Source organism: Dermacentor variabilis, chromosome 4 (genome assembly GCF_050947875.1).
Source record: "Dermacentor variabilis isolate Ectoservices chromosome 4, ASM5094787v1, whole genome shotgun sequence".
Classification (NCBI taxonomy): Eukaryota; Metazoa; Arthropoda; class Arachnida; order Ixodida; family Ixodidae; genus Dermacentor; species Dermacentor variabilis.
This window is the reverse complement of record NC_134571.1, coordinates 82,631,187-82,658,528: the sequence shown is the minus strand read 5'-3', so window position 1 is coordinate 82,658,528 and position 27,342 is coordinate 82,631,187. Positions and strand designations below refer to the sequence as shown.

The 27,342-nt window shown below is 47.0% G+C and overlaps 2 protein-coding genes across 2 annotated transcripts in view; one reads left to right on the top strand and one right to left on the bottom strand.

Moving 5' to 3' along the window:
- Positions 1–13,562, top strand: part of LOC142578260 (transient receptor potential-gamma protein-like) — a 46,513-nt gene extending 32,951 nt beyond the window's left edge. The window contains exons 11-16 of the mRNA XM_075687662.1: positions 2,069–2,264; positions 2,355–2,549; positions 2,693–2,734; positions 2,829–3,012; positions 8,903–9,408; positions 11,080–13,562. Of these exons, the coding sequence (XP_075543777.1) occupies positions 2,069–2,264; positions 2,355–2,549; positions 2,693–2,734; positions 2,829–3,012; positions 8,903–9,408; positions 11,080–11,496 (1,540 nt within the window). The 3' untranslated portion in view covers positions 11,497–13,562. The remainder of the gene's footprint in view (positions 1–2,068; positions 2,265–2,354; positions 2,550–2,692; positions 2,735–2,828; positions 3,013–8,902; positions 9,409–11,079) is intronic.
- Positions 13,563–23,079: 9,517 nt separating this feature from the next.
- On the bottom strand, positions 23,080–26,684 carry LOC142579435 (xyloside xylosyltransferase 1-like). The gene is made up of 2 exons (XM_075689599.1): positions 25,618–26,684; positions 23,080–24,169 (listed from the first exon to the last, which is right to left on the bottom strand). The coding sequence occupies exons 1-2, from the start codon at positions 26,038–26,040 to the stop codon at positions 23,399–23,401; spliced, it is 1,194 nt and encodes a 397-aa protein (XP_075545714.1). The 5' UTR covers positions 26,041–26,684; the 3' UTR covers positions 23,080–23,398.
- Between the last annotated feature and the right edge of the window lie 658 nt (positions 26,685–27,342).

Here is a 27,342-nt window from a genome sequence, read left to right as displayed (position 1 = left end):
TTTTTTTTTTTTTGGACAGATAAGACTGCGTCACAGGCGTCACTAAGCTGTTACTAAGAAGCTGTTAGCCTCTCGGTGGTCGGCCTCTTTCGTGTCCGTCAGTGAACAAACATTATCATCATCGGCAACGGCTTATGTTCCCCTAAGCAAGCAAAAAGGCAATGGTTCATCCCCCCCGTAAAGCAGAGGCTACAAGCACTCTGCAAAGTGAAGCGAACAGCCCATACGTTCACTGGAATCACGCATACTACGTAGCGGACTGCGCAGGGTTCAATAAGGCACGAGTTCGAAACAAGCATCTATCATCATCAGCAACGGCTCGTACCCCCGTTAGGCAGAGGTTACAAGCACTCAGCAAAGTGAAGCGAACAGTGCATACATTATTTGAAATCACCCGTACGTACAACACACAGAGCAGCATGGGTTTCAATAAAGAATAAGCTCAAACAAGCATCCGAAGCATCAATACCACGCTCGGTAGTTGTAGCGATGGTTTTTCAACGCTTTCGCAGGGCCGGGATGGCGAGTGAATGCTTTTTCTTTTCTCGTAAGATCAGCGACAGCAGAGAACCAAAGCTGTGCGCGCCTGACGGGGGTCCTCAGCACATATTTAACAAAAAACACATATGGCGCATTCATCAACACAGCGCTGTTCTACTCATGAATACTAAAAAAAAAGCAATGCAAACGAACTGTACGCATATAATAAATATCACCATTTGCCATTCACATACAGGGACATGGGAAAATTAGTGCAATTCTGCAATGCCTCGCTAAGTACAAAGGTATACACTTACCTGAAGACCCTGCCGTGGTGGCTGAGTTGCTATAGCGTTGCTGCTGAGCGCGAGGTCGCGAGTTCGATACCTGGCCTCGACGGCTTCCGAAGAACGCAAAGCTGAACGCGTACCGTGCTTTGGGTGCAGGTTAACAGAACCCTGGTTGTGAGAATCATTCCTGAGTCGTCCACTACGCAGTCCCTTATAACCCGCTATGCACTTTCTAGACGTTAAACCCCGCGAGAATAATTTTTTTAACTTATCTCAAGTGTACGAAAGCGTTAATACAATATTCATATTGTGACGCAACGTGAGTGAGCAGTGCCATGCTATTTGTATTAGTAATACATACAGTTCTGTTATTACGGTACACGAAGTGTTAGCGTATCCTGCCACTCCATTCAGCTATTGTTAATATACAACAAGAAAACAAAGTAGTAGCGTTGCTGTTTCATCAATAACAGACTAATAAATTTTTGTTTTTGTTTTCTTTTTTTTTGTGTGTATGGAGAACAAGTGAGCTTCTCCTGCCTTTATACATCGTTTGATGTCTGTATGCTTTTGCACAATAAATAAAACAAGATCTTACCTGTCTCAAGCAATGAAATGGGTAAGCAACAGATATAAGTTATTCACGCAAGTTATGCTGAGCCTATGTTGTAGTACAGAAGGAAATTATGCGAAAAAGGTCACTTTAATTTCTGTAAATGTCGGCACTTCTCATTGTTTTACACCATATAAAGAAGGTATGGTTTAGTACATTATTTCACACTTACAGTGTGCAAGAAAGTGACGTTTGTCTTGTCACTCCTGCATTAGGCATTTATTTAAAACCGATACAACGTTACGTTACATGTCGGACCACACACACCAGGTTGTAGAATTTTACGTCGCCTTGTTATTCTTCTAGTAGACAAATAACATTTCTGGAGCAAAACAAAATGCGGCGCAGCACATACTTCAAGACCTGTTGAAACAATGTCAGCGCTAAAACAATGGCCTTGAAGGATAGTTTCTTTTTAATAGTGGATCTTGTTCGTATTCTCTTGGAGGCATTGAAAAGTGCAATAACGCGTCTAGGTGAGCTAGTTGGTACATGTTTTAAAATCAAACAGCGCTAGAAGCTAGACGCGAACAAGATCATAGAAGACAGCTCGCTGATTCAACAATGACTATACAAATATACAACGTCACTAAAATCATGGCAATGTTACCACAAAGGCGTCACAGATACAACGGCGTGATCACACTAGGGATTTTTTCTTATCTTCGGTTTCAATGGTATGCAGCCTCTTCGAGTCATCGCAGACTCTGTTCTGGGCGAGCTTCGGTCTGATCGACCTGGACAACTTCGAACTGTCGGGGATCCAGAGCTACACTCGCTTCTGGGGACTGTTGATGTTTGGCTCCTACTGCGTCATCAACGTGGTCGTGCTCCTCAATCTCCTCATCGCCATGATGAACCACTCCTACCAGATGATATCGGTACAAGTGTTGCCTTATATACCTTACGTGCTTCGCGCAAAAACCTTGCACACGGACCAACGGCTCACTGCGGCTCGCTTCGCCTTTCAGGAGCACGCCGACGTGGAGTGGAAATTCGCCCGGTGCAAGCTCTGGATGAGCAATTTCGAGGACGGCGGAACGGTCCCTCCGCCCTTCAACGTGATCCCTACTCCGAAGACCGTCAGTTACTTCCTCCGATGGTGCTACCGCAAGCTTTGCGGCAACTCCCGGTCGGCAAAGAAGGAACACCTCAAGACTATTAGGGTACGCCTGGCAGACCCTGTGCCACAATTACGCGATTGTACATACTTGCCTGCGTGTGCTCGAGCGAGCGTTTTTTCGTTGCTATACTTCTGGAAAGTGCACTGTGCTGTTGACATTCTCGCGGTATGTCCATTTGCCAACAGAGAAAAGCCAGGCAAGCCAGCGAGCGAGACATGAAGTACCAGGTGAGGATTTACTTTTTTTTTAACGTAGCCGAGCAATTCTGCCTATGCAATGCCGCATTCTTAACCGTCCCTGTTTCAAACCGCACACCTGCAGACCATCATGCGTCATCTGGTACGGCGCTACATCACGAGCGAGCAGCGCAAGGCGGACAACCAGGGGGTGACGGAAGATGACGTCAACGAAATCAAGCAAGAGATCTCGTCTTTTCGGTACGAGCTACTCGAGGTGCTCAAGGTTGGCGGCTTCAACACCTCTGGGGCCAGCGGACAGAGCCAAGGTAAGAGTCCCTCAACTGCTTTCCTATCTGTGTAGGGTGTAGGGTGCAGGAGAAGAGACCAAAAGAGAAAAAGAATTGAAACATCACGCCGATAAACGGTCACTGGCGTCAGTAAAGTTCAGAACTGCGTCAATCCTATGGTTGTGTCAGAAAGTGTCAGTGACGGTGTCAGAAAGGCGGCGCTCACAATAAGGTTAGTGCAAAATTCAAAGATAGCATTCAAAGATCCCTGACTGCTTCTCACGCTTCACGGCAACTGCAGCTTATGTAGCCGTAATAGTGTTTTTTTTAGTTTGGCCTTTCTTATGCTCCGCTCAGCAGCTAAGCGGAGCGGAAGCGCGAATGCGCATGCGCCCTCCGCCTAGGTGCAAGCGGGCTAGCGGAGCGGCAAACACGGTCCGCTTACAAACTGCCTGAGTGGAGCGTCGCTGCCGTCTTTCGTTAGCTAGGATGGATGGATGGGTTTGAGCGTTGCCTTTGGAACGGGGCGGTGGGTTGCGTTACCAAGCTCTTGCTATTATACTGCCTAATGTCCTGCCTATATTTAAAAAAAGAAAAAAGAAAAGGAAAATAAACCACTGTGACTTCAAATAAAGTTTTCTGACCACCTATTCTGAACTTCCTTTTGTACGTCTCCGTTTCTTTTTTGTCGTTTCTCTAATTTTTTTCCGGCAATCTTCCAATCGCCTCTTGCTACTCTCTATTGCGAACATGTTTACTTTCCCCCTGCTCTCGCTGAACCCAAGGGCTCCAAGGAGGCCAGTGACGCCTAAATCGACCACTGGGCAGATGTCTTCACATTCTAATAAAACATGCTCCATCGTTTCACCAGCTTTACCGCAACAAGCACCATGCTGCTTCTTCCTTCTTATATATCGTGGTCGATGCGCGCGCCCTCTCTCGCGCGTGCATCGAGGCACCTCGCTTGCCTCGCTCTTTCCAAGATGGCTGCCTCCAGTGACGTGTTCTCGACCATGCCATGCACTTCAACTACGCCTTCATGTTCGTCTGCGCAGCACAAGCCACCAAAGCGATTTCGCATAGACGAAGATTTCTGTTTTGCTACAAGCAGTTGCAAGTGCTGACCATTTGAATACCCCGCAGTGTGAGAGTATGTGGTGCGGGCTGTACAGCGCGTTGGCGTCAGAAAGGATTGGATTGGATGCGGACAGCAAGCTCGCGGGCGATCACGTGGCGTTCCCCAAGACGGAGCTTTAGTTTCCACTGGATAAAATGGACCGGTAACGCATTACAAGCGCACGTCTAGATACTTCATGGACAAATAAGCTATATGTATTCGTTTTACTCTATAAAAGTTATCATGGGTGTTTTTACTTTGTTTCATTGCCCTGAATTTGACCAGAGGACGCTGCAACTACGAAAGGTCCGCTCCGCAACGTAGACGCATAAATAAAACGTGAAACCGCCTGGCGCTCCGCTGTGGCTTAGTGTGGCCACTCGGGGCGGAAAGGACCGCAAAGAAGCTCAACTAAAACACTCTAATGTTTACCGGACGCTCGCATCGAGCGTTATGCACGAAAGCGAACTTTCTGGTAGAAACGGGGCCTCCTGTGGTGGCCGATCTTCTGTTACTGCTTCGCACTTTGACTATTTCATTCTGGTAAGATTTAACATAAAAGGCATGCGCTGTCGGCGTTTTGTTTCGTGACGTTTGTTTGTGGACTGTGATACTCAAATTTCGAGGAATAACTTTGGAAAGAATGTAAGACAAGGTATGTATAAGACAAACTTTAGTGCTGTATAGAATATATACGGCAATTTTCGCTCAACGCCGACACCGGACGCCGACACCGGATTTTCTGCGACACGGGCCCTTAACGCTCTCGCGTTAAGTGCTCGCGTTAACGCTCTCGCGTTAGTTACGGAGAGAAGCCATCCACTAAGGACATGAAAGCGTTTGACATCTTTAGCAACTTTCTTAGCAGTTCTTGTGCGTGCATCGTTCTCGCATATCGCAACCTCACGTACGGCCCATCATTGCAACGTGCTTCGGCCGGCCGACAGCGTCGAAGAACGCTGATTTTGTATGTACATACTTGATTCGATAGGCGTCGCGGTGGTATCAGCGTCTCCCCGTGGCCGAGCGAACGCAGGCGCTTCGCTGTTCACTCGCGACAGGCGACCACAACAGAAAGAGTTCTACCTATAAACAGCTGTGTTCATGGCGTAAGCCAATGAATGACACCGGCCATGACACTGGCCATGACACAAGCCATGACCCCGGAAGCTTTCCGATGTCACGAGCGCGGTGCTGCCACAGCGCGGTTAAAAGAGTTCTAAAAACTGCAAGTGGGCTCGTCCTTGTTTATTCCACCGTTGTGGCTAAGTCTCAGTGGTTATGGCGTTCTTTTTTTTTTTTACTGAGAACGAGGCTTCGGATTCGAAACCCGGCCACTGGGTTTCAAACTTCAAGAGTCAATCAAGTATTAACGGTTGTGCCTTTAGTCAACATACGTTATTAGCGCAGCTTGCGCAGAGCTGTAAATAGGCGTTGTTAAGAACGGCCTGCTGAGGTGCAAGTTTTGCCAGCCAGTTGCGACAGCGGCGTCAAACTTTTGCTGGAAGGCCGCCGCAACCCTCTAGCCACGGCGTCACTAAGTCGACTGTGTCCGGAGAACAATACGCGCGTCCTCGACTCTCCGTCGCAGGAGCCGAGATGAGTTCGACGAAGCAGGCTTTGTGCCGGAACACGACACCGCCTATCCGGTCTGCCGCGAGCGGGGAAGTGCCCGAGGGAACGTAGTTCGAGGCCCCTTCCCACACGCCGTTCTAGACGCAAGACAATGGGCAACCGGTCGCGCTGCGGGGGTCAGCTCGGGGAATAAAAGGCACTTTTCCTGACGTAAGCCCCGAGTTCTACGAAGTCCGTCTGACGTCTGTTGAGGACCGTGAACCTGTGTGGAAGTGTGTATGCGTAATCCCTCGCGCAGAGAGGCGACTTGTTTACGATGACTGGTCGAACGTTTCCCTCACTTTGGGATCGAGGGAGGACCGAGTGTTTATAAACCGTTGTCGTGCGGCCGCTCAGTGCACTTTCACTCGCAGTCATGCTAGACTGATGAACTGCAACGTCCTGATATAAATACTGTAAATAAACCCATATTCCTCGTTCTCGATGAGAAGCAGTCCTTCCCTTCATCAACGTCCTCAGCGTGGATAAGTTGGACGACGGCATGGGCCAGCTACCTTCTAATTCATGCCCGACTCCAATCTTGACAACTGGTTACGAACGATGGGATTGAGCCCCCAATACTTGCAGCGTCTATGAAAGACGAATGCCTGTTCGCGCACGCTTTATGATGCTCTGTCAGCAAAGAGCATTTAAAATTCTGAAACTATAGAACCACCGTTTCTCCAATCCTGACCACGATAATATAGTGATGGTGATTGGCTACACATGATGCTCTCAATTGTGAAAGAGTTGTCAGTTTCCCATGTATTCAGTATAGATCACAATTCTAACGGTGTAATAAAAGCGAAAGTTCAAAAAAAGAATTAGTGAATAAAGACCAGAAACAGCCTTGATTGCACTAGAATGCCGTAAATATGAAAGTCCTGCAGTACCAAAGTTCTGTACTGGCATAAGCTCTATCTAAACAAGATGGTCGTCAATGCCAAATTCATGAACATGTCAAGAGGGCGCCCCCCCCCCCCCCCATGGCGGGGACGCACCAAAAAAATTAGCAGTTATGTTTACAAAAGTCGCTTTTTTTCTTTTTACTTTCAGCTGAAGTAGAGAAAATGCGGCGCAGCATGTACCCGAACAGTACTGAAACAAAAGCAGGTGACAACAGCGTGAACTTAAAGCAGCGTGGACTTGCTTCTGGGTTTAAACTTCTCTGCAGGTATACCGCGCATATACGTTCCTCGCTCTCCTATTTAGCGTCATGTCTGCAGTAAAGTAATACGGCAGGGATGCGGCAACAGTTTCGGTCCAGACCTTGAAGATTACATTATGCGAAGAGAAATTTCGCTTGCTTAACTCTAGCTGAGCCTTGAGCAGCGTACACGTCTAACGGCACATCAGACATCCCGTTTGGTCTCGAAATTTGTAAGGCTTTCTATAGTATTGTCGCGCAAGCATCTGCGAGGATCTCTCTCTAAAATGGATGTTTGTGGACTGACTTCGAAATTCTTTTCACCGGTACCCTTTTTAGCACCGCGTGAAACGTTTTTGCAAGTGGAGACGTTGACCTTTCACTGTATTGTGTAGAATACCAAGTACGCCTTCTAGGTGAACCAGTGCGCCTGACTGAAGAAGCGAATAAATATGCACTATTGTTCGATGCTCTTCCCTTTCCATTTTTTCCGTCCGTGTACACATGGTCGATTTTAGGTCAGCTGCGCTTCTGCTTGAATATTTGCAAACACGTACTTTTGTGCTCTTCTGACTTGAAGTCGCAACCTTTCTGTATTGTAACACATGCAAATTTGAAGTGTTGCTCACCGCATCGTAAAAATGCGGGCACATCGTGCTTCAATAAATAGGATCGATTTGCACAGGCCTTTGTTTGGACGACCAATAATGAAAAACAGCACAGAGAATAAGGTATATTTGCACATACCGAGTTTGAAACGTTTGCGAAGCGAAGTGAAATAAAGGACTCAAACAGCAAGAAGGAATAGGCCACATTATCCTTCTGCGCCCGTAAGCTGAGCTGCATGCGTCGAGAAAGTTTTGTGTGCTCGTGCGCAAAGATTGATAACTATTATACAGGCAGTAACATATGACCTTAAATGGGGACGTGCTATTGAGCAATAGAAAGTTCCCAAGGGTGCGATGCCACTTGCTCGTCCATTCTTTGGCACAGCGTGTCAAGTATGTTAACCAAACCTACACTTCCTCTTAACGCGCTGGCACTTGATCTTCCACATGCCCACTCCCCACATACTTGACGCCTTCGGTAAAAGCACTTACTGCACCTAAAATTGTCAGATATCTCTAAAGCTTGGCTAAAGATTGGCTGTGGATTTGTCGTGTTCGCTAAGAGATGTTGAGATAACGAAAGATTCCGGATAATTGCCTATAAGAGGCAATGAAATCCGTTCATTCTAGCTTTTAATCAGAATCACTGCAATGTCATCTAAAACACTCAACGCGCTCAACAAAGCGCAATCAGCAAAGCACTCAACATAGCGTGGCGTCTGTAATAACCACTGAATTGAGAGTTTTAGAATAGAGGCCCCAACGATTTGGCGACCTAAAGAATTCACGGGTGTTAGCGTTGGGGCACGCAGGGGTGAAGAGTTTTAGAATAAGGCTTTGTGTTTGCGGATAGCATCTTATGCTGACAGCGCCACTACGGCGTCAAAGAAAAGCTATTAGACATAATTACTTAAAATATACCATTTTATGATAAGAATAGTAATTCTGGCTTTCGTGTATTTGCGTTTATTTACAATTTAGAGGTTATTCTGTAAGCAGCAAACAATTAGTTGCGCTTAGTTTTGAGTAACCGACTTTACGTGCCTTCACGCAGCCAAGCTAAGCCGTGTTAGGCCTACGAGCCATAACATCCACATCGAATTCGGAATCAGCGGCGTCTAATGAATCAATCTTCATAACACACGCTAGTTGAGAGAAAGCGATAACCGCAGTCACTTCTCCGAGCTTGGGAGCTTCACGCGTTAGCACGAATCGAACCCAGTTTGGTGCTATGTTAGAGCCGTCGCTTCAATGGGTGCCGCCATGTTTGTTTACGCAAACCTTTTAGGGCAACTTTTGGATCTCTCGCTAAATCAGTGAAATAGCGTATCCAACGCAAAACCCAAACGCAGTTTGCGTCTCGCGCATGCGCAGTGGCTTCGACGCTATTTCTTTGGAGCCCCTATTCTAAAACTCTCTAATGTGACGTGCACGTTGACGCAGGCATTGGTGGCAAGAAAGGCCGCCAGCGAGAGCGCCGCCTCATGAAAGGCTTCAACATCGGCCTCATCGAGGGCTCCGTGCCGAGCCCGCCCGAGATCAACATCGAGGAAGTGACGTCACGGAAGTCACCCGTCTCTCGGTTGGCCCGCCTGGCGCGCCTCGCCAGCAAGAACAAGGTGAAGCGCGGCCGCTGGGGCCACCTGGTGGAGGCCACGCGCAGCGCCCGCGCGGCCTTCTCGCGCAGCCGCAGCGAGGAGACTATGAGCTCGAGCTCGTCCGGCTCGTCGGTGGGCCCCAAGGGGCCCGACTCGGTCTGCAACTCGGAGACGTCGCTGTCCATGCGGGGTCGCATCTCGCGCAAGTTCGGCACGCTCACCTTCAGCCGGTCGCGGCTCACCTTCTTCTCCGAGCATGACTCGCTGCGGCACTCGTCCTCGGAGAAGCGCCGCGCGCACCGCACCGTCAGTGCACCTCCCTCGTCGGTGCTCCCAAGGGCTGCTATGCAGGTACACCGCTTTCCAGCGCGGTATACGCAGGTTCGCAGGTGGTCAGGCACAGGGTCGTTAAGCGAAGAGAGATTCGATGCGTCAGTCAGCATCTTCGTGTATCTCTTGCTGAATTCACAAAGGACTTCTCCGTGGCACAAAACCGCATACATGCAGATGCGAAAGTAGAACAAAGTGCTTATCGCTTGTGCCCCTTTGAGCCTGTAAACAGTGCATAATTTGCCGTCTTACGCAGTGTCGTTAAGCCAGAACTAACTCGCTCAACAAGCACTTAGTAGCGGTAGCCAGTTGACACAGTGTCTGTACATAAGGCTCACAAACTGGAGAAAGAGAGGCGCAGAGGTCAATGAGACGTCTCTGTGCAGACCTTTGGGCACGCGTATCACAAGGAGGGTTGAAGTTGTGGATAGACTCTGAGATGCGTAAGATCTCCGTGCACCTTCACACTCGTTAGGACTAAACTCGAGGGTGACGGACGCCGTTATATGCGGAGCATTTTCCCGTTAATAGGCCAATCTTAAATTGCTGGTTTGTGTAGTACAATGTTTCACGAAAACAAGCACACAGTGAAGTGCCGTCAACGAAATCAATTATAAGAAGCGTGCGCTATTATATGCACACTCTGCAAAACGCTGAACCTGGCGGAAAAAAAGGTCAGCGAAAAAAACTCTACAGGGCAAAGAACACTTAACGTTCACACACCTAAATGCAAGTAGGCATGTCCAGCATGGGGTCCTCACCACATACTTGATACACCGGTTTGCTCGGTCTATTCTCAATACAGCGCTGTATAGTATCGTTCGCCAGTGTGAGTGCCTTTGCCTTACATAATAGTACTGCATCCTCTCTCTCATCACGCATTCGCCATGACCACGTGCTTTTCAATATCCACTAATATGTCTAGCTTTTATAAACTGCGAATAAATCGCTGCATCCCAGAGCTTCAGGGTTACTGTAACTTTATCTATTGCGATGGTGTTTCCTTGTCAGCGTCGCCTTGCATGATGATTATCTCTGATGTCGTCTTTACGTTGTGTCCAATCAGTACTCAAGTGAAACTATCTCGATGGAATTTAACGACGAAGTCACGGCGAGCGTACGAACAGCGGTGCAGGGAACCCAAAGTGTTTCCCGCACCGCTGTCTCACCGCTGCCCTTTTCGAGTGCTTCACTAATTGCTCCTCCGTGATGACACTGTCCTAGGGTCTTCTCCTGAACGGCTCCCCGCTAAATTCTGTCCGGCGATGTAATGCACTATCTTTTATTGCTTACCTTTACTTCCCTTTCTGACCCGCAGCTACCACTACGTCGCGGGGAAACTTAGCTAAAACCAGACTGCGACTACTTCCTGGTGGCGCGCTATCTTAGAGCCTCGGGTTCCTAAGTTTAACGATCCAGGTTCCGTAACCAGCTGGGATGCTTTCTTTGATTTACTCACCACATCTTGCATAATGTCACGCGACAAGTCGCATTGACATTTACGCCACGATGGCGCACAGGTTTGGTTCAAATGAGGAAGCGCAAACAGAGCGCTATGCTTGTCGTGCATGCTTGCCTGCCTCGATCGATTGTTTGATTGCTTGCTCGACTGGTTACGCACTGCTGCTGTGGATCGCCGACTTGTCGCACCGTGTACATTTCTGTGCCTCGGCACGATATATGACCACGCAGGCCGAGCGCCAGGGTGCAGCCGATGCCGCCGCGGGCGGCGGTTCGTGCAACGTGCTGGCGGCGGACTGCAAGCTGTCGCCCATCCCGAGCTGCGCCAGTTCGAAAGTGCCCACACCGAGGAACTCTATAAACGGCACCCTCGAACCGGACGCGTACGTGGGCGGCGCCGGAGGTTCTCGCGACTACGTGACCGCTGCCGCGTTGGCCATGGCGGCGACAGCCGACGACCTGCCGCCGTCCCCGCCGCCCCCGACCGAACCCTGCGACCTGCCCACGGTGGTGGTGCAGCCGTCGTCGGAGCACGAGGACGCGCTCAAGGACTCGGACGAGTCGCCTGCCAACGGGTCCATACCGCTTCTCACCAGAGTGTACGGGATCGAACCCGTCGGCAAGCCAGCCAACATGGGCTGGATATGACCGAGTGTCTCGGGGTCGTCGGCTGCGCACAGGCGTCGACAGCCCTTCTTCATGCGCACAATGAGCCTGGAGTGACGATGGTCAGGCGGGGAAAAGATATGCAGGAGACAGTGGTGGTTTCGTCAGGCGTGCGCTGCCAGGGGGCTTCATGCTCACAATAACGGCTTTGTTTCGTTCTGGCGACAGTTCGAGGCGTTATCTGCCAAGAGCGGTATCAGATCTTCCTTAAAGTAAGTCACTGTATGAATTTTACGAGCCGGGCAAATTCTTCAAATAGAGAAATCTATTTTGTCTTGCTTTTTATCAAATATTTCGATATGAAAGTACTCCCCTTTAAAGTAATTAACGTAACTACATACACAATTACATACATAATTACATTAACGTAATTACATGCACTTAAAGTAGAGGTTAAGAATGTTTATATTGACCGAATGGATGCCAAAGGAATTGAAACGCAGTCGAGGACAGTAGAGGATTAAGTGCATGGTGAGGTGATATAAGTAAATTTGCAGGCTTAGGTTGGAAGAGGTTTAAACAAGCCTTCGTCCTGACATACAGTTTGTGCACAATGGCTGGTCTACTTCATGAATGACTGGCAAGTATTCGTCAAACATGTCGTAACTTCTGAGAATGATTCCAAAAATTTGGCGGCTCAATGCTATCCCTCAACGTATTCGCATTAGCACAGCTGAAACTGGTGGCTTCGAGTCACAACAGCTGCTACTACAAATTCCACATGCATCATCAGGAAACAAAGCTGCAAGAAACGGCTGTGCGGTAATCAGGCTTATGTATGAAAATGTGCATCCAGAGTTTTTAAGATCATACATTTCTCACAGTTAACTCTGTGTCTACAGAAAGAAAGGGGAGGTGGTTGGGGAAGTTGCTGTCGTCCTTTTTATTTCCTTTTTATCTCCTGACATTTCTGAAATCCCGCGACCATCTAGTGAAGAGCACTGGACACTGGAGCTATTCGAGCACTAGTCGAGGGATTTAATTTGTGCCTACACGCCCGTTAACCTGACTGCTGCTTGGGCAAAAAAAAATTAAAAACAAAAAATAAACATGGTAGTGCGACGCGACAACCAGAAGCCGCCATCTCTCCTGCCTACAGAACCGCCTGATGGCAACTGTCAACGGTCAACAAGGTCGACACTCCTGCGTGGTCATTCTCTGCACGTCAACATGTGCTCTACTTCTAGCCTGCTGACATCTCGACAGGCCACATAGTATAGCAGTGTATATATGCGCTGGTGGGGACAAACCGACGAAGCGAAAAAGACTATGTGCCAAACCACACTGATGAGCTTTGAGCCACGCCAGCCAAGAAGCAAGAAAAAAAAAGAATGACTATCGGCCTCTCGACACTTTCCGTTTTTGACATGTGCTGTGTTCGTGATTGGACTTGGACCACTTGCATCCCCAGCGAGTTCTGTCACTCTGTTGGCTGTGTTTTCCTGTTTGTCTGTGGACGGGGCTACCGTTGGAGTCTCTCTTTCCTTGTTCGTAGCGGGACCGATGAAGTTTTGAAGCTGAAAGCAACGTGTGCTTCAGTTTGCGTTTATGCATCGTGTATGTTTGTTGTTCTTTTGGGAAATGTTCTCTGGCGTAGATAGTAGTCGTAAGCATAAAACATAAGGCGATTTGTACAGCTTTCTCTGTTCTATCTTCGTCTGCTCCTTTTTTATACGTATATTTGCGTCGCGATTGGTCACAATAAGGGAGTGTTTATCAATTCTAAACTGCGTATATTTCAGTACCTAAAAGCACTTGCTAGAGTCCCATCACAGATTGCGGCATAATATCAGATGGTGGTACCCTCTCTACGTGCATCGTTCCAGAAATATCGATAACTACGTACACTCTTAAACAAAGTTACACCCTTTGGGTGGTATTCTGTCACACAACAATAATGGTCATCTGTCTTGTCCACATTTCCTTTCTTTAACGCTGCGAGCTCAGTACTTCCAAGTCACAAACGGTATGCGCATTATCAGCATGACAAAGCATTCTCGACAGGAAGGTAGCGATCTAGCGCAGCGTTTTCAAGAAAGGAAACGCAAGACAGATGACGATTATCGTTGTGTGACAAGATACGACCCAAAGGGTGTACATTTGTTTAAGAGTGTACTTCTCTACCAATGTGGCTGACAGAAGTATGGATAATACAACTACCGTTTTGCTGTTCCTAATCTTTTTTTCTTGGCATTTCAAGAAATCTACAGAGTGGCATCCGGTTTGCAGTACAACGTTGATACCAGAGCATTATGTGTCATACGATATGAACTGTATTTGTGCACGAACGAACAAAACGTACGTAGCTCGACATCTTTCTGGCAATCGGAAAGCACTGTATCTAAGGCTACAGTATTTGACCTACTACACCTGCAAAAGTCGTGTATTTTATTCATGATGTTCGATTTCAACTGCTAAGAAAGTTCATTGACGACAAATTTATTGAAACACAACATAATTCCTATAACGACTTTGTGAGGATAGGCGGACACCATAACACGCGTAGTCACAGAAGTCTGGTTGCAGCACTCTCTCATGAAAAAAAAAACTAATCGGGAACGAATTCTGGTGCGCTTCTCGATTGTATAACGCTAGCGTAGGCCGCAATGACACATACTAATTTTTTTTATGTACGCTTCTTACCTCAGGTTCAATTCACTACTTCCTTCTTACTTGCTTGTCTGACCTGCGAGAAAGGATTCTAATATGTATGATCCAAGACCGCATTAGGGAGCCCACTGAGAGATCATACTGACATCAATGCTCTGCCTATTACACTAAAAGGTGTCTACAACTGAAAATAAATAACGGAAAGTTATTTTCCCTCGGAAGACAGCCACCACTGCGTTCTCAGCAATCATGTTATTCAGCGTTTTCATTCTAAATTCTATGCTGGGTACACGCTTCCAACGCCAGCGTCTGGCCACGGTGCTAATGTAGCCGCGTATGTTGCAGTCTTTCTATGGAGCACTTGATCACGAACCCCCGTCCCCGCGCAAGCTTGTCGTTCGCGTTGAGGATTCGCACTTTTCATACAACGTGGGTGCAATATTGTATGGCGCGAGCCGGTAAAGCAGGATAGGCAACCAGACTACTGCGCATTTGTTATGTATGTAAAGTCTGATGATATTTGTCGGACGTAACGGAAAGTAGGAGAGGCATACATATTTAAATTATTCTCTTATCGGTTTTCACGTTCATTCTATGGCTTGCCCAAATGCGGTTTTATCTTTCTGTGTCCTGTTTAACGAGTACTGCATGGTGCACTTATTTATTTATTTATTTATTTATTTATTTATTTATTTATTTATTTATTTATTTATTTTTGGTTTGTTTGTTTTCGTTCATTCATTGGAGGGAAAGTCATGTTCCTAGATATTCCCTTAAATTCACGTGCTACGAGAGCGAATTACAGATGTCACTAAATACTAAAGAATCGGAGTTTCGACAGACTATGCCAGATGCTCTTCTTTAACAGTGAGTCGGTATTTATTGTTCTTGACGAAAATGCTTACTGCAACTTTGTGCCTCCCAAAGCCTTGCACGCGGCAATGTTTCCGATTGTCTTCGCGTAGATGATGATACCCACAAGATATTTCTCGAGTTTACTGCCCCACATGCTGGTCTTGAAGCAATGTATTTGAGTAAACCTATGTATTTTCATATGCTGTTGGGCCGTCTACAAAAGATTGTTTTGAAACAATGTATTTTAGTTCGTTTATACTTTTCCAAAAGGCTGCATCAGCTACAAGGATGTCCTGTAGCATTTTTTTACGTTAACAACACTAGTTGTATATACAACATGTCGAATATTTACTTTGTGATCCGAGTACCGTATCGAATACTCACTATTCGAATCGAGTACTCACTATTCGATTCGAAAAGCGAGACGATGGGACAATATCCGATTCGTCATATTAATGTTACCAATATTCGTACACGTCTAGAAATTAATAGGTGAATAACTGCCACGCCCAAGTTTGTGCAGAAGTGTTAACTAGAGCTCCATAATATTTCCCAGCACATCTGCAAAAATGTTGCTGTTATTGTGGCTATTGTATTTTACATGCCATTGTTCGACGCCGATGATTGCATCGGCAAGAAAAAAGAACTGGTAGTCAGCAACTTGTATAACGCGAACAATATACTTTTTTTTTTAATCTCGATAAGGCTTCAAGACATATCCCGCATTCAAAAAAGCCCGTCACATGCGTAGTTCGTTGTATTCACACTGACACTTTGGCGCAGAATACTGGACTTATCACATTATCTTTGCTGAGCGATGAACCGCGACCAACGTGTTATTTAGCTCACTGCCCTCGCGAAGTAGACGAAGTCGCGATCAACAGATGCGAACCGCTGCCCGAAAGCCAGCATCCTCACCCAGGTGCGACCGATGAATTATATATCAGACATGCCCGAGCTTCTGTACAACTGCAGTCGTAGGACAAATTCCCTTCTTCACAGACATATGAGGCACGAATCGCACTGAAAGGACTCGGGCGCTTGAGTTCCTTCAGGAGAAGAAGCGTGGACTGTTTGACGTAGTCAAAGCATAGCGCCGTTTCATCCAGCTTTGTACAGAGCTTCACAACACCATTTTTATCCAGCTTCGTAGACCGCAGTTGATAAACTCAGCGAGTTAGCAATCGATAGTAGTAGTAACTATCAGGTGGCTTGAAAAAGCAGGAGACGCGTGAGTGGAAGCTCTAATTTTGTGCGTCCGACATGTCGCTTTAACGCTTGAACAAATAAGCGAGCAAATAACTAACCTCCCAAGCGAGCTCCGAGGGTCAGTGAACGCTTGAGGATATACAGAAGTTAAGACCGTATTGCAAAGTAGGACGATGAGATTCTGCAGTGTATAAGTATGCTAGAAAGTCGAGCTTCGCCTAACATGAGCTTAGTTCGGGACTATATTTTTTTCTATAGGTGCGATGACTTACGATTGTAAAATAAGCACTCATATTAAAAACCGAACTATTTGAATATATAGCGACTGAATCTTCAGCATAGTGAACTTAGGCTACTGAACACTCAAGTAACACACTTGACTAAATGTTTCCTGAAGATCTCCACTCTTTTGTCACACTCCCTCGTAAAAAGCAAAACACACAACGGCTGCACAAACTTACCGAAGCGCAAGAGAGATAACTTAGCTATAATCTTTTTTGGGAGTTAATATTTGAAACTTTTCCTAGCGCCCACAAAATGAAGTGCCACAGCTTTCTTTGCCCGTTTGCCACTTGTTTGTTGACGACTGCTAACCCATAACTAGGCTTCAAATCATATGCACCTAATTCCATACGAACCTTGCGCGCTTAAGCACGTTTCACTGGCACAAAGTTACTAGTAGTGTAGCGTCATTGCTGGTGCAACGTACTTCCCAGTAACATGCAGCCGTCACGCTCCCGTGCGGCGGTGTTGGGCGGAGGGTATACATACAGTGCTTACTCGTAGTTGGGAAATCTGCCCATTGGTAGCTCGCCAGTTGAAACTGCGTAAATAGCTCGAGACATACGGCTCTCTTCTCTTAGAACAGGTATTTTTATCGATCACGTACATACTCGTTTCCGCAAGGTAAAGATCACGCGGTTTAACGCGTCGCCTCCTTGCAACTTAATGACCACGAGCGACGTGATGCCTTTTCTTAGGTAGAGGCTTAAGTGACGACCAAGGTTCTCCGAGAGCACTCAGACAGTTCGTCATTAGCATGAATCAAGAACTTGTTCGGGAACGCGGTGTGCCAGGGCAGGCCGGAGGACTGCCGTGTCTTATTGTAGCCTCTTTGTACGCTTCGAGCAGCAGAGATATAGCTTGTCACGGTTCATGAAACTGTTTCTCGTCCATTCCATCAGTACCTTCCCTTTTCCATTCGCCCAAATATGTAGAGTGAGAGAAGAGGTACTACTTTCTTTGTTCTGTTCTGCGCCAGACTTTCCTTCTATGCAAGCAAAAGAAAAAAAAAACGGATTATGATATCTCGCGGTTTCAGCGTAGCCTTTAAGCAACCGCAGATTATTTTCTCACGCCGCTGTTTCTATAGGCCCATTCGGCTTTCTTCTGTTATTTTTCACGTCATCTTGTCCTCATAATTTCCTTTTGTTTCTGTGGTTACTGGATCAGCGGAGTACTTGTCCAGCCCCCACCCTCCAACGCACCCTCACGTGCTCGTACGTGTTCTGCATCTGACATAGTACAACGGTGTCACGTGGCCATTGGGCATCGTAGACGAGCTCCGTCTGTCGGGGACGTGCCGTCGCGTTTCAGGGCAAGTAGGTTCCTCGCACAGGCGATCGCAAGCGCCCCAAGGAGCTCCCCTTCGGCTGTCTGAAACAGCGAACCAGTTCACGCGATGAGGTCTACGTAGCTCGTTCGAATAGCATTTTTGCACACCCTAGTAGTGCTGTAAACGCGTGAGTTTGCGAAACGGTGAGTGAAAATTACTTCGCAGGCACTTCGGGCGCTTCTCAAATGTATTGGGGCGGAAAGTGACCGGAAATCGGGCTCGACGCTAAAATGCGAGATCCTGCAGTTATGAAATACGTTTTTTTTTTCTTGTTTGTTCGTTTGTTTGTCTTGTCTTTTCGGCCAGTCCAGAGTTATGACAAATACCAGTGGCGCGAATGGTTAAACGCGCGGAAGGAGTATCGTCTAAAATTTAAATGCGTAAATACAAGGTCTCGACGTGCGCTCCAGGCCATATCTCTTCGTATTGCCGCACCATTTCACTCACCGATCCGTTAATTTGCATGTATTGCTGTTTTTTTGAAAGTGTAGGCAAGGTATTTTCAATGCATGCGTTTACTGCAAGAATATCGGCCAGATCTATTCACTTCAACGGTAGAAACTGCATCCGAATTCCCGATTCTAGGCTGACCATTGGTTCTCGCGAACTGAAATGGCCTACCGGAAGACTTGTTGCGCGTGCTTTAGAGAAAGCAAAGTTCAAGCTACGGGTATACTTTAAATTCACTCGTGTTTTGGTAATGATTATCAAAGACCTAAAAACCTGCTGTAGTTGTTACTATCCAGCTCACACACCTGGGAGCGACCCTCACAAGAACACCCCAGCAGTTGTTGTTGTTTTCTTTCGGTGCCACGCTTGTTGGAGAAGCATAATAACCCGTATTGTTTTTGTTTTTTCGTCATTGCCAAAAAAGACTGTCACTGTCACATCCCGTTATAGTATTGCGTGCGCATTTATTAAGCAGTCATCTATATGCACAGCTGCCGGCAGCTTTGAGGAAACGCAAAAAGCGCAAGCTTTCACTTTTTCTTCTTTTTTTTTTCTTTTTTTGGTCTTGGAGCGCAAGTAAGTGAAAGTACCAGATTAGCTAAACTCTGTCGAATGCAGGCTTCGTGGCTAGTGTGATCAATTAACTTCGCGCGTTGCCTATTTGTTGGCAGCTGCCAGAAAAAGTTTGGAGGCATGGAGGCCCCATTCCGCTTTGCTTCGACAGAAGCTAACAAAAAAAAAATCAAGATAGCGGAAGTTTGAATGATTCGCGCCAAATTATACCCACGCCCTTCTGCGGCTGACGGGCGGGCCTTTGAGCGAGATGGATTGGCTCAAAAAGTTTGTCAGTTATCACGCCAAATACTAGTCTGCGGTTTTGGCTTATATTTGTTATGTGCCGCTTTTTTTAGCCGTAAGCACGGGCTGCGAGGCACGATTTGGTTGGGACGAAACATTATGTTGTTGTGACTTTTGTCGTTGCTTACCTGGTGGGAAAACTTGGACGCCGCGATCACTGTGTCAAGGTGTGGAGTCCCATAGCTTCTCTTAAAGTTTGTCTGTGTTGCTTCCACACCATGTACAGAATTTTCGACTGTTCAGAGATGTCAAATAAAAGAATACTGCTGATAATCGAATTTGTAGCGTTTTCAATGAAATTGCAACAGCCTACAAGCGTTGTCAGAGCCTTGTGCATCGATTTACTGAAAAAATCAAGGCTCAAAGCGAATTTTGCCTCTTTGGTTTTTTTTCACAGCGAAAGCTGTATATGACTAACCTTCCGTAGTTTCCTCGGCGTCCGGCAAGAGAAACGGCCTTGTCAATTTCTTACAAACTCATACGGGTGCAGTGCGGCGACGCAGATGTCAAAATGCGGAACAGATTAGAACGCTCGACGTGAACAATAGCGTGGCGTCAAGGTTGTCGCAGTATATAAGCAGGAGATGTATCGGGGCTAAAACAGCTGCATTATCGATGGGGCGGACACATATAGTTCGCACACCCGAAGAACAACATGCATACGACGAGCGCCGGAGAGAACAGCAACGAGAATGTAAACGGCGCCGGCGCGAAACAACCACTGATGAAGAACGTTCCCGCGATGCTGAACGAAAACGACAATCGCGAGCCTGGGCGCCTCCGAACGAGCAACGACGCCAGACTCGCAACGCAAAAAATGACAACCATTCCACTCTGTGAAGATGGAGCGGCAGCGAAAGCACTTTGCTTTTCGTTCGAGAGCTTTGGCTATCGTCAGCTTTCGCTGCCACTTCGTCAGCTGACTTCTTCAAGACTTTTTAGACTTGAAGAAAGCTGACGACAGTCAGCTTTCTTCAATGCTGAAGAAAAGACAGCTATTCCACTTTGTGAAGATGGAATGACAGCAAAAGCACTTTGCTTTTCGTTTGATAGCTTTGACTGTTGTAAGCTTTCGCTGCCATTCCATATTAATAGAGTAGAATAGCTGTCTTTGTTTTATCCTTGAAGAAGGTGCAAACTCTACCACAGTTAGTTTACTGCTTTTCGTTGACCGTCGTATCATATACCGACTTTCTCAATGCGCACACCGCAAGGACTGTTTCATTCGGGACAGATATTTTTTATTATTATTAAATTTATGCAAGGAGATGCTGATGCCTGTCAGACGGTGGCGGCTGCTTTATTGCACTTAATCCATAGATTAGCTCGAAAAAAGCGTCAAACAAAAAAAATAGAGGAAAGAGCATCGTGACAACAGTTCTAAAGTTCACATACACATAACAAGTGTTTCTCAGCAGTTCACAAGCATTCCACTGCTCATGTTGACGTACACACGACGGCCCTTGCTGGTGGAAAACACAGCGCATACATAAACGCATAAAAGAACCGCAGGAACACGATATTGTGAGTGAATACGGGAAACACGTATATATAAAATCTGTAAAAGAAATGAATTACTTCGACAAATACAGCGTCGTGACCAAAGTTACAGCTATAAAATTTAGTAACTTTTAGATATTCCCAATTCTCCAAGAAACCGTACTAATGAGCGTGCTGCATTGTGTTGCAAGTGTTCTGATGGTCATGCACCAAGGATTTTATCCAGTGATGCTGGCCTCCTACGCAGAGCAGATGTCTTCGCAAAACGCCTCTTAGAGTTTATTTTTGCAGTGTAACAGCAGATGGTCTTGTTTTATTCAGCCTCCACACTAGAGCACACAGCCCTATCGTTTTTTTTTTATATCTCGTACAAGATACGTCTAGTATAGGCCGTGCCAATCCGAAGCCTATGAATTGCTTTTTCTATTGAGGAGCTGGTTTTCATGGGGCTCGTGGGTTTTATCAGGTGTTGCGAATTGCATGTTAGGTTCTGTCGCATATAGCATGGAGCTTTCCGCACTATATATGAGCCAAGTCTTTGTGGAAATTCGACAACGGATCTCGTTTAAAGGACAACACACATCACTCGCCGCTATAGGGTTAGTAGCGAAAGCGCTGCGTTTTGGTGAGCTTCGCGCGCAGTGTCATTTGCAGTGACGTTCGCTGTAATTTCGCAATGGCTTAGTGTCCAGTAGAATACAATATCATGAAGAAAACCCTCATTTGCAGCGTAATCCTTTAGTATTTCGTATATTAACGTACTGCTTACATTCGCTATGCCGGTTTCCCCTGTACGCAACAGTGAAGCTTGCAAATAACTCAGAGTTACCCATCGAGAGGATCCCGAGTGTGAAAAAATGAACCATAATGCGGAGAATATGGCTTAGAAATCTACCGTTGTAGATGTAAAGTGACACTGACTAAACGTTCTTCGCTCTTGGTATGCCGTTATAGAGAACGCCAATGTAGAGCTCCCATTCTTACAAGATCCGTCTGCACAGACTTGAATATGGTCCCTGTATGTAGTAGAGGCGTATTAAGCTAAACTGTTCGCCTGCAATCACGGGTACGTCCCACTTACGAGTTAAACCTGGAATGGAAGTGGCAATTTTCGGAAATGAGAGTAAGCGTGGAGGAATGCGAAACGTTTGTTGGCCAGTACTCATGAACGGGCAGAACGTTTCGGCACTGTACGATGATGGCATTCAAGCGGGCACCGTTTCCATCGTCAATGGTTTGACAAAGAGGATGATTGGCATGTTGATTTTCCAAACGAAAATAGTGGAGACATGTTTCGACGTATCTCAGCCTCTTTAAAAGCGGCTGGGGAAACTCAGCAATAGCCACCGCGCCGGCAGAAGCCCGAGGTACTCCCACTTTTTGTGGAGGCTTCTTGTGAGCAGTCGTTGAAGAATATCTTACAGGGTGTGAAATCGCCCAAGATACAAAGGAGCACAATATGCTATCCTTTGTCTCATAATTGCGCAGTAAACGCGAAATAAGGCTGATGTTGTACCGCCCCACCCAATCCCTGCAAAAGCGACGAATAACGTTAATAAAAGACTTCCCTTTCTGTTCTAGTGTTTTTACGTGCGGAACCCATGACAGCCGCTTGCCAAGAACGGCGCCCAGAAGCTTGTGCTGTCGTACAAGCTCCAATCACTCAGAGTCTAGCTCTAACCGAAAGTCTTTCAGGTATGTTTTAGAAAAGGAAGATCAGGATATTTTTTTATTTGATAATCTCTTGCATCTGCTTTTTTAAGAACTCGTTAATAATGTTGGCGCCCTCTAGTATGCCCTGCTGAATAAATTGAGGACTGGGGCCCGATGCCCTTATGCACAAGTCGTCTGTGTAAACGCACTAATGCAAAAAAGTATTCGATATCGGGCAATTAAGCAATTAGACAATTAAGAAGATATGGACTGAGCGCACTTTCTTGTGGAACACTTTGGCTCATTTGCTGTTCTTTGCTTACACCATCAACCATTCTTATTAATATTTTCCTGTCCCTTAAGAGCACTGCGATCAATCTAAATGTTCCACCTGTTATGCCTAGTTTTTTTTCTTCAACCCTTATAGCACGCGCACGTGACTCATTGTGTCTAGTTCTCCTTTAATGCCCAGAAAAGTACAGCTACACAGATATTTTTCGTCCTGCATGAACACAGACTTACGCTTGCAGTACCCATGAAGATCTTCGCTCAATGTTTGTACGCTACCTTCCAAAAGCCTACAACGTTAAAAACAACGTCGCAGTGGCTCGGCTCGACGCACAATGAAAAATTCATCGTAACGACCATACAACACAGTGTTTGAAATGTCCGTGATGCTTAAAAATGCGCACAGTGGAGTTCTACAATCACACACGCAGATTGTTTTGGTAAGATTTCACAATCAACTACAAGTAGCCTCCTTGATACAAGACTCAGTAACGTACCCTCTTCTTTTTTTCAATGGTCACAGAGGCATCATTAATATATAGATTTATTAGCATGTGCATACGCAGTGCTGTGAATAAAATATGAATAGAGCACTTGCCTAAAGCAAGTCAGTTGTTGGCAGGGAGCGCTCTTGACGCCTTTTTTTTTCAGATCCTGCTCAGCGTCCTTCGTACTCTCAATAGGAACAGGCGTCACTCTGCGTTCGCTCAAAACCTTGCGGTTACACGAAGGCAACGCCATAGAAAGACGTTTGTGTTTAGACTAGCCCCAACTAGGTGGGTTGCTATCCTGTGACATTGGAGCACTGGAGATTTGTGTCACACAAAGCACACATAAGCCGTGTGTTTACTCGCGGCTCTCTTGAGTTGTGTAGCTCGGAAAACTTGGGTACAGGTGCAAAGGGATTTTCTTTCTCCTGGATATTTTTCTCTCCGACCAGTCTTCAGTGCCCGGAATGGGCATCCTGGCACCTCCGTTGGCGTGATAGACGCGCACCTTTCCGGGACACCTGTGGTAGGCGTCGAACACCGTCGCGTTCACGGTGTGGGCCCAACCGGTGTCCAGCTGGCGGTTCCACGTACAGTCCAGCACGAAGAACAACTCGGGGTACTCCATCCCAATGAGCGTGAAGAAGTCCTGGTGTCCCAGCGACCCATTGAAGCCGTACTTCACGCAGATCGGAGCCAGCTTTTCGTAGGTGAGCAGCTCATTGTAAAGCTTGGACGAGCGCATCGCGGCCAGGTCCATGAGCATGACGCCCGTGTTGAACCCCTGCTTACCGGGCCTCGGCATGCCCACGTCGGTACCGGGATGCGCGTCGATGTACGACTGAAAGTCGACGCGATACTGCGGCTGCAGGTCGTGGCCAATGCCGATCAGAGTCTCGTTGTCGAAGCAGTCGAAGTGCCCGTACAGCTTCGCGACGTCCTCTGCGAACTTGAGGTCGAGGTCGATGAACAGAATGCGCTCCAGGTCGAACACTCGGTGAAAGATCTCGGTGATGAAGAACATGTCGTCGTTGTACCGGCCGACATCTTTGGTGAAAAAGAGCAGGCGCATGAGCTCGATCACTTCCCTGTTGCTCGCTTCCACGGCAGTTATGTTGTACAGAAAGAACTGCGTTTGGAAAGGAAGTCGCACGTGAGTGATATGGCCAGAATCATTGCATCAAGAAGCATATTAGTCACTAAAAAACGCCAAAAGATCGCACCCTCAGAAAAGACGGAATACTTGTTGATATTAACATTGGTTAATAGTTATGTTATCTATACCGTTGGTTTTAGTGAGCAATATACTATGCCCGAAAATACCTGCTTATAGTCGAACTTGCCTATAGTGTCTTCAGTGCAAAGGGGCTATTTCGTCTGCTTGCTAATTTGCTAAGTTTTATGGCCTGGCGATACACGAGTATACTTAGCTCAGACAGAGGCCCGAATATACGGATATAAAATGCAGCAAATGAAACAAATTAGCACCCTGTGGACTTCAGAAAACTTTAAAGGCAATTTTCTGGTGAAACGTAACCGTAAAGGTATCCAATAAAGACAAACAAGGAAAAGAGTCCAGTGGTGATTGCCTGCACATCCGAAACTGTGTATGTTCTAATGTAAAGCTCGAGAATCATAGGCTCACACGCATGCATCACAATTGAGCTTGATACGGGATCATTCTACTGCGGTAAGCAGTTTACTAGGAATCTGGATGAATAGAAACATACGTAATGTAAGGTAACGCTGATTTTGCCAGCTTCAAGGTGAATAGAAAAAGACATAGATATACAGAGGCCTGAAGAGAGGAGCAGCAAATTTTCAAGAATATAAGACAGCCCATAATTGACATAAGTAAGCTCTAAAGATGGAGCCATTGCATGCTTGAGGAAGACAAAACTCCTACAGGATCTATGACAGAGTCGACACGAAACCGAGCGCGAACATTTCACAAATGTCAGCGTGACAATAAAGGAACATTGAGCTAGCTTTTCATCACAATAAGTGACACAAAGCTGTAAACATATGTATGCCGCTTTTGAACGAACGCGAAGGAACGTATAACGCGAAAATATTGTGTAAGCACTGCGTGTATCCTTGAACAATGCAAAGTTTCAAACAATAGCATCGCCGAGCTTTCATTCGCCCAAACTTCTTGCGATGTCATAATTTTAACTTGAAGGAGAGGTTGGTGCTTTTTGGGAGGCAGTGACTACACCTTATCGCATGGAAAGTTTAAAATAGTTTACCATAGCTGTTCTTGACTGTTTGATAGCGTTATGAATTTTGTCAGCTCCCAGCCTACTGTTACTCCATCTTCAGCGCTTAATTACGCAAGTTAGTGCTGCCTCAGACTCTTAAAAGTTATCAATTCTAATTCTATTTTACATGATGTGCAACTCTCTAGTAGCTTACAAATAGAATATATGTTCTGAAATGTTGCGATATTTAAGGGTTGCTAAAGCTGTATAGTAAGCTTTATGCCTCCGCAGAGTGCAATGACGATTTGAGCATGCAAAATTTAATACAGGCTTCTAACTATCCCTCTTAACGTTTAAAGCTGATAAACACTCTCACCTGAAACTTCCTCTTCGATTCATTTTGGACACTGCCAAGCGTGCGGCTGAGTCTCATGTAACTTTGAGGGTCGGCCAGCACGTGGAAGCGAACCGAACTCTTCGTGCGGGCCAGCATGCTCTTCAGGCAGTGGCTCATAGTTCTCGTCACTTTCATATTGCGATACGCCCACTTGGCCACGAACACTACGTCCACCTTCCCGTGGGCAGTGGAAGTCCGTGAGGCCTCGCAAGCCGCCGAGGCCGCGCCGGTGGTGGTTTCCACCGGTGCGACAAGAGGCGCGATCGTGGACAGCGGCGACAAGTTCGACGTTTGGTGCCTGTACTTCGGGGGCGGAACGCCCGAGAGATTGCACCAGATTATCACAAACACGCCCAGCACAAAGAGGGAGTAGACGGCCAGGCGAGCCGTTATCGACTGCATCTTTGGTGGTGCGCTGAACACGTTTCGGAGACTAGTCGTTCAAGAGTGTCGCGGCGAGTTCCTATCGCAGGTGCACTCGACGAATCGCACCATCACACTTTCTATCGCACTCGCAAACGTAAACCGCTGGCGCTCGGTTGTACTCCCTTCGATCGCGCGCTTGCAAGCGAAGACATGCAACTCGAGCGATTGGATTGAACACCGCTCATTTGCGTATCCTGTGAAAACGGCGATAAGGCGTCGGTGTCATGGGCGAAAGCTTCGTAACCAGCACAAACCCGATGATTCACTACAAAACATGCTCCATGCTGTGTCACGCAAGTAGCCGCGATCCCACAGATGGTATCGCGAATGAACTCTCGGTCTGTCACAGTAGCCGTTCATCTCACTTTCCGTCTTCTACAAGTGGGCCGGTCGTTGGATGCTTCACAAATGCTGCTGCTGGGGGACGCCGTACCTAAATTCTTCATGTTTGCTCGATACGATTTTTCCTTTCACACACGCAGGCACACGCACGACGGTCCGCAGGAACTCTGCTTCGCTTCCCTTCGCGCCAAACAGCTGCTCTCTTGGGAGAAAGTTAGGCGCGTCTCTTCGAAAGTTCTTCGGCTTCGGTGGGCAAGTGCACGGCGGGCTGCGACGGCGGCGAGCGCCTCGTGTGTGACCGACGTCAAGGAACGAGACCGGTCGTGCCTGCGATAAACCGGTTCACGGCGACCTTGTTTCCTCGGCACCGGCGAAGGCTCCGAAAGCGTCGGCGGCGTCGGCTGTCCATCGCGCTCACTTTTTCGCCGGCGGGCGGAGGCCAGCGGCGGCGGGCTTTCGCTGTCTGCCGCCCTTGTCGAGCGAGCCACGCCGGCAGGTCCAATGACCGACTTGACACAACGGCGGACGTGGGAGGAGTCCGAGAGTGAGCAAGTGCATGCGCGGAATGCAAGGCACCCTCATCACGCTGGTGTATACGGCCCTTGCACTTAGGCACACGGCGTTCGACTCGTAGATTGCAATTAGCGTCTTCTTCCTCTTCTTGAACATTCCTCGCACAGCCTTCCTTTTTTTTCCATCGGATGCCAATTGCTCCACCGGGCAATTAACCACGCACCGTCACCTATCAGCCACGTGTCAAATATTTTTGTTGAGTATACACTCGGACTGTGTCTTGCGCCGCGATTGAAACCGCGCATCGCGACAATGTGGCCCTTTGTCTTGGACTTCCAGTCCTTCATTACGCAAAGCTCTCACGCGAAATCCCCAGGGTAAACAACCAAACGTCCTTAGACGAACCGGTGCTTCCGCATTGGA

What these genes read in the sequence shown, in the direction of transcription:
- LOC142579435 (XM_075689599.1), bottom strand. Translation starts at nt 26,040, where the DNA reads ATGCAGTCGATAACGGCTCGCCTGGCCGTCTACTCCCTCTTTGTGCTG. An exon ending in AATCGAAGAGGAAGTTTCAG is followed by an intron (nt 24,170 to 25,617) that starts GTGAGAGTGTTT and finishes TTCCAAACGCAG; the next exon opens with TTCTTTCTGTACAACATAAC.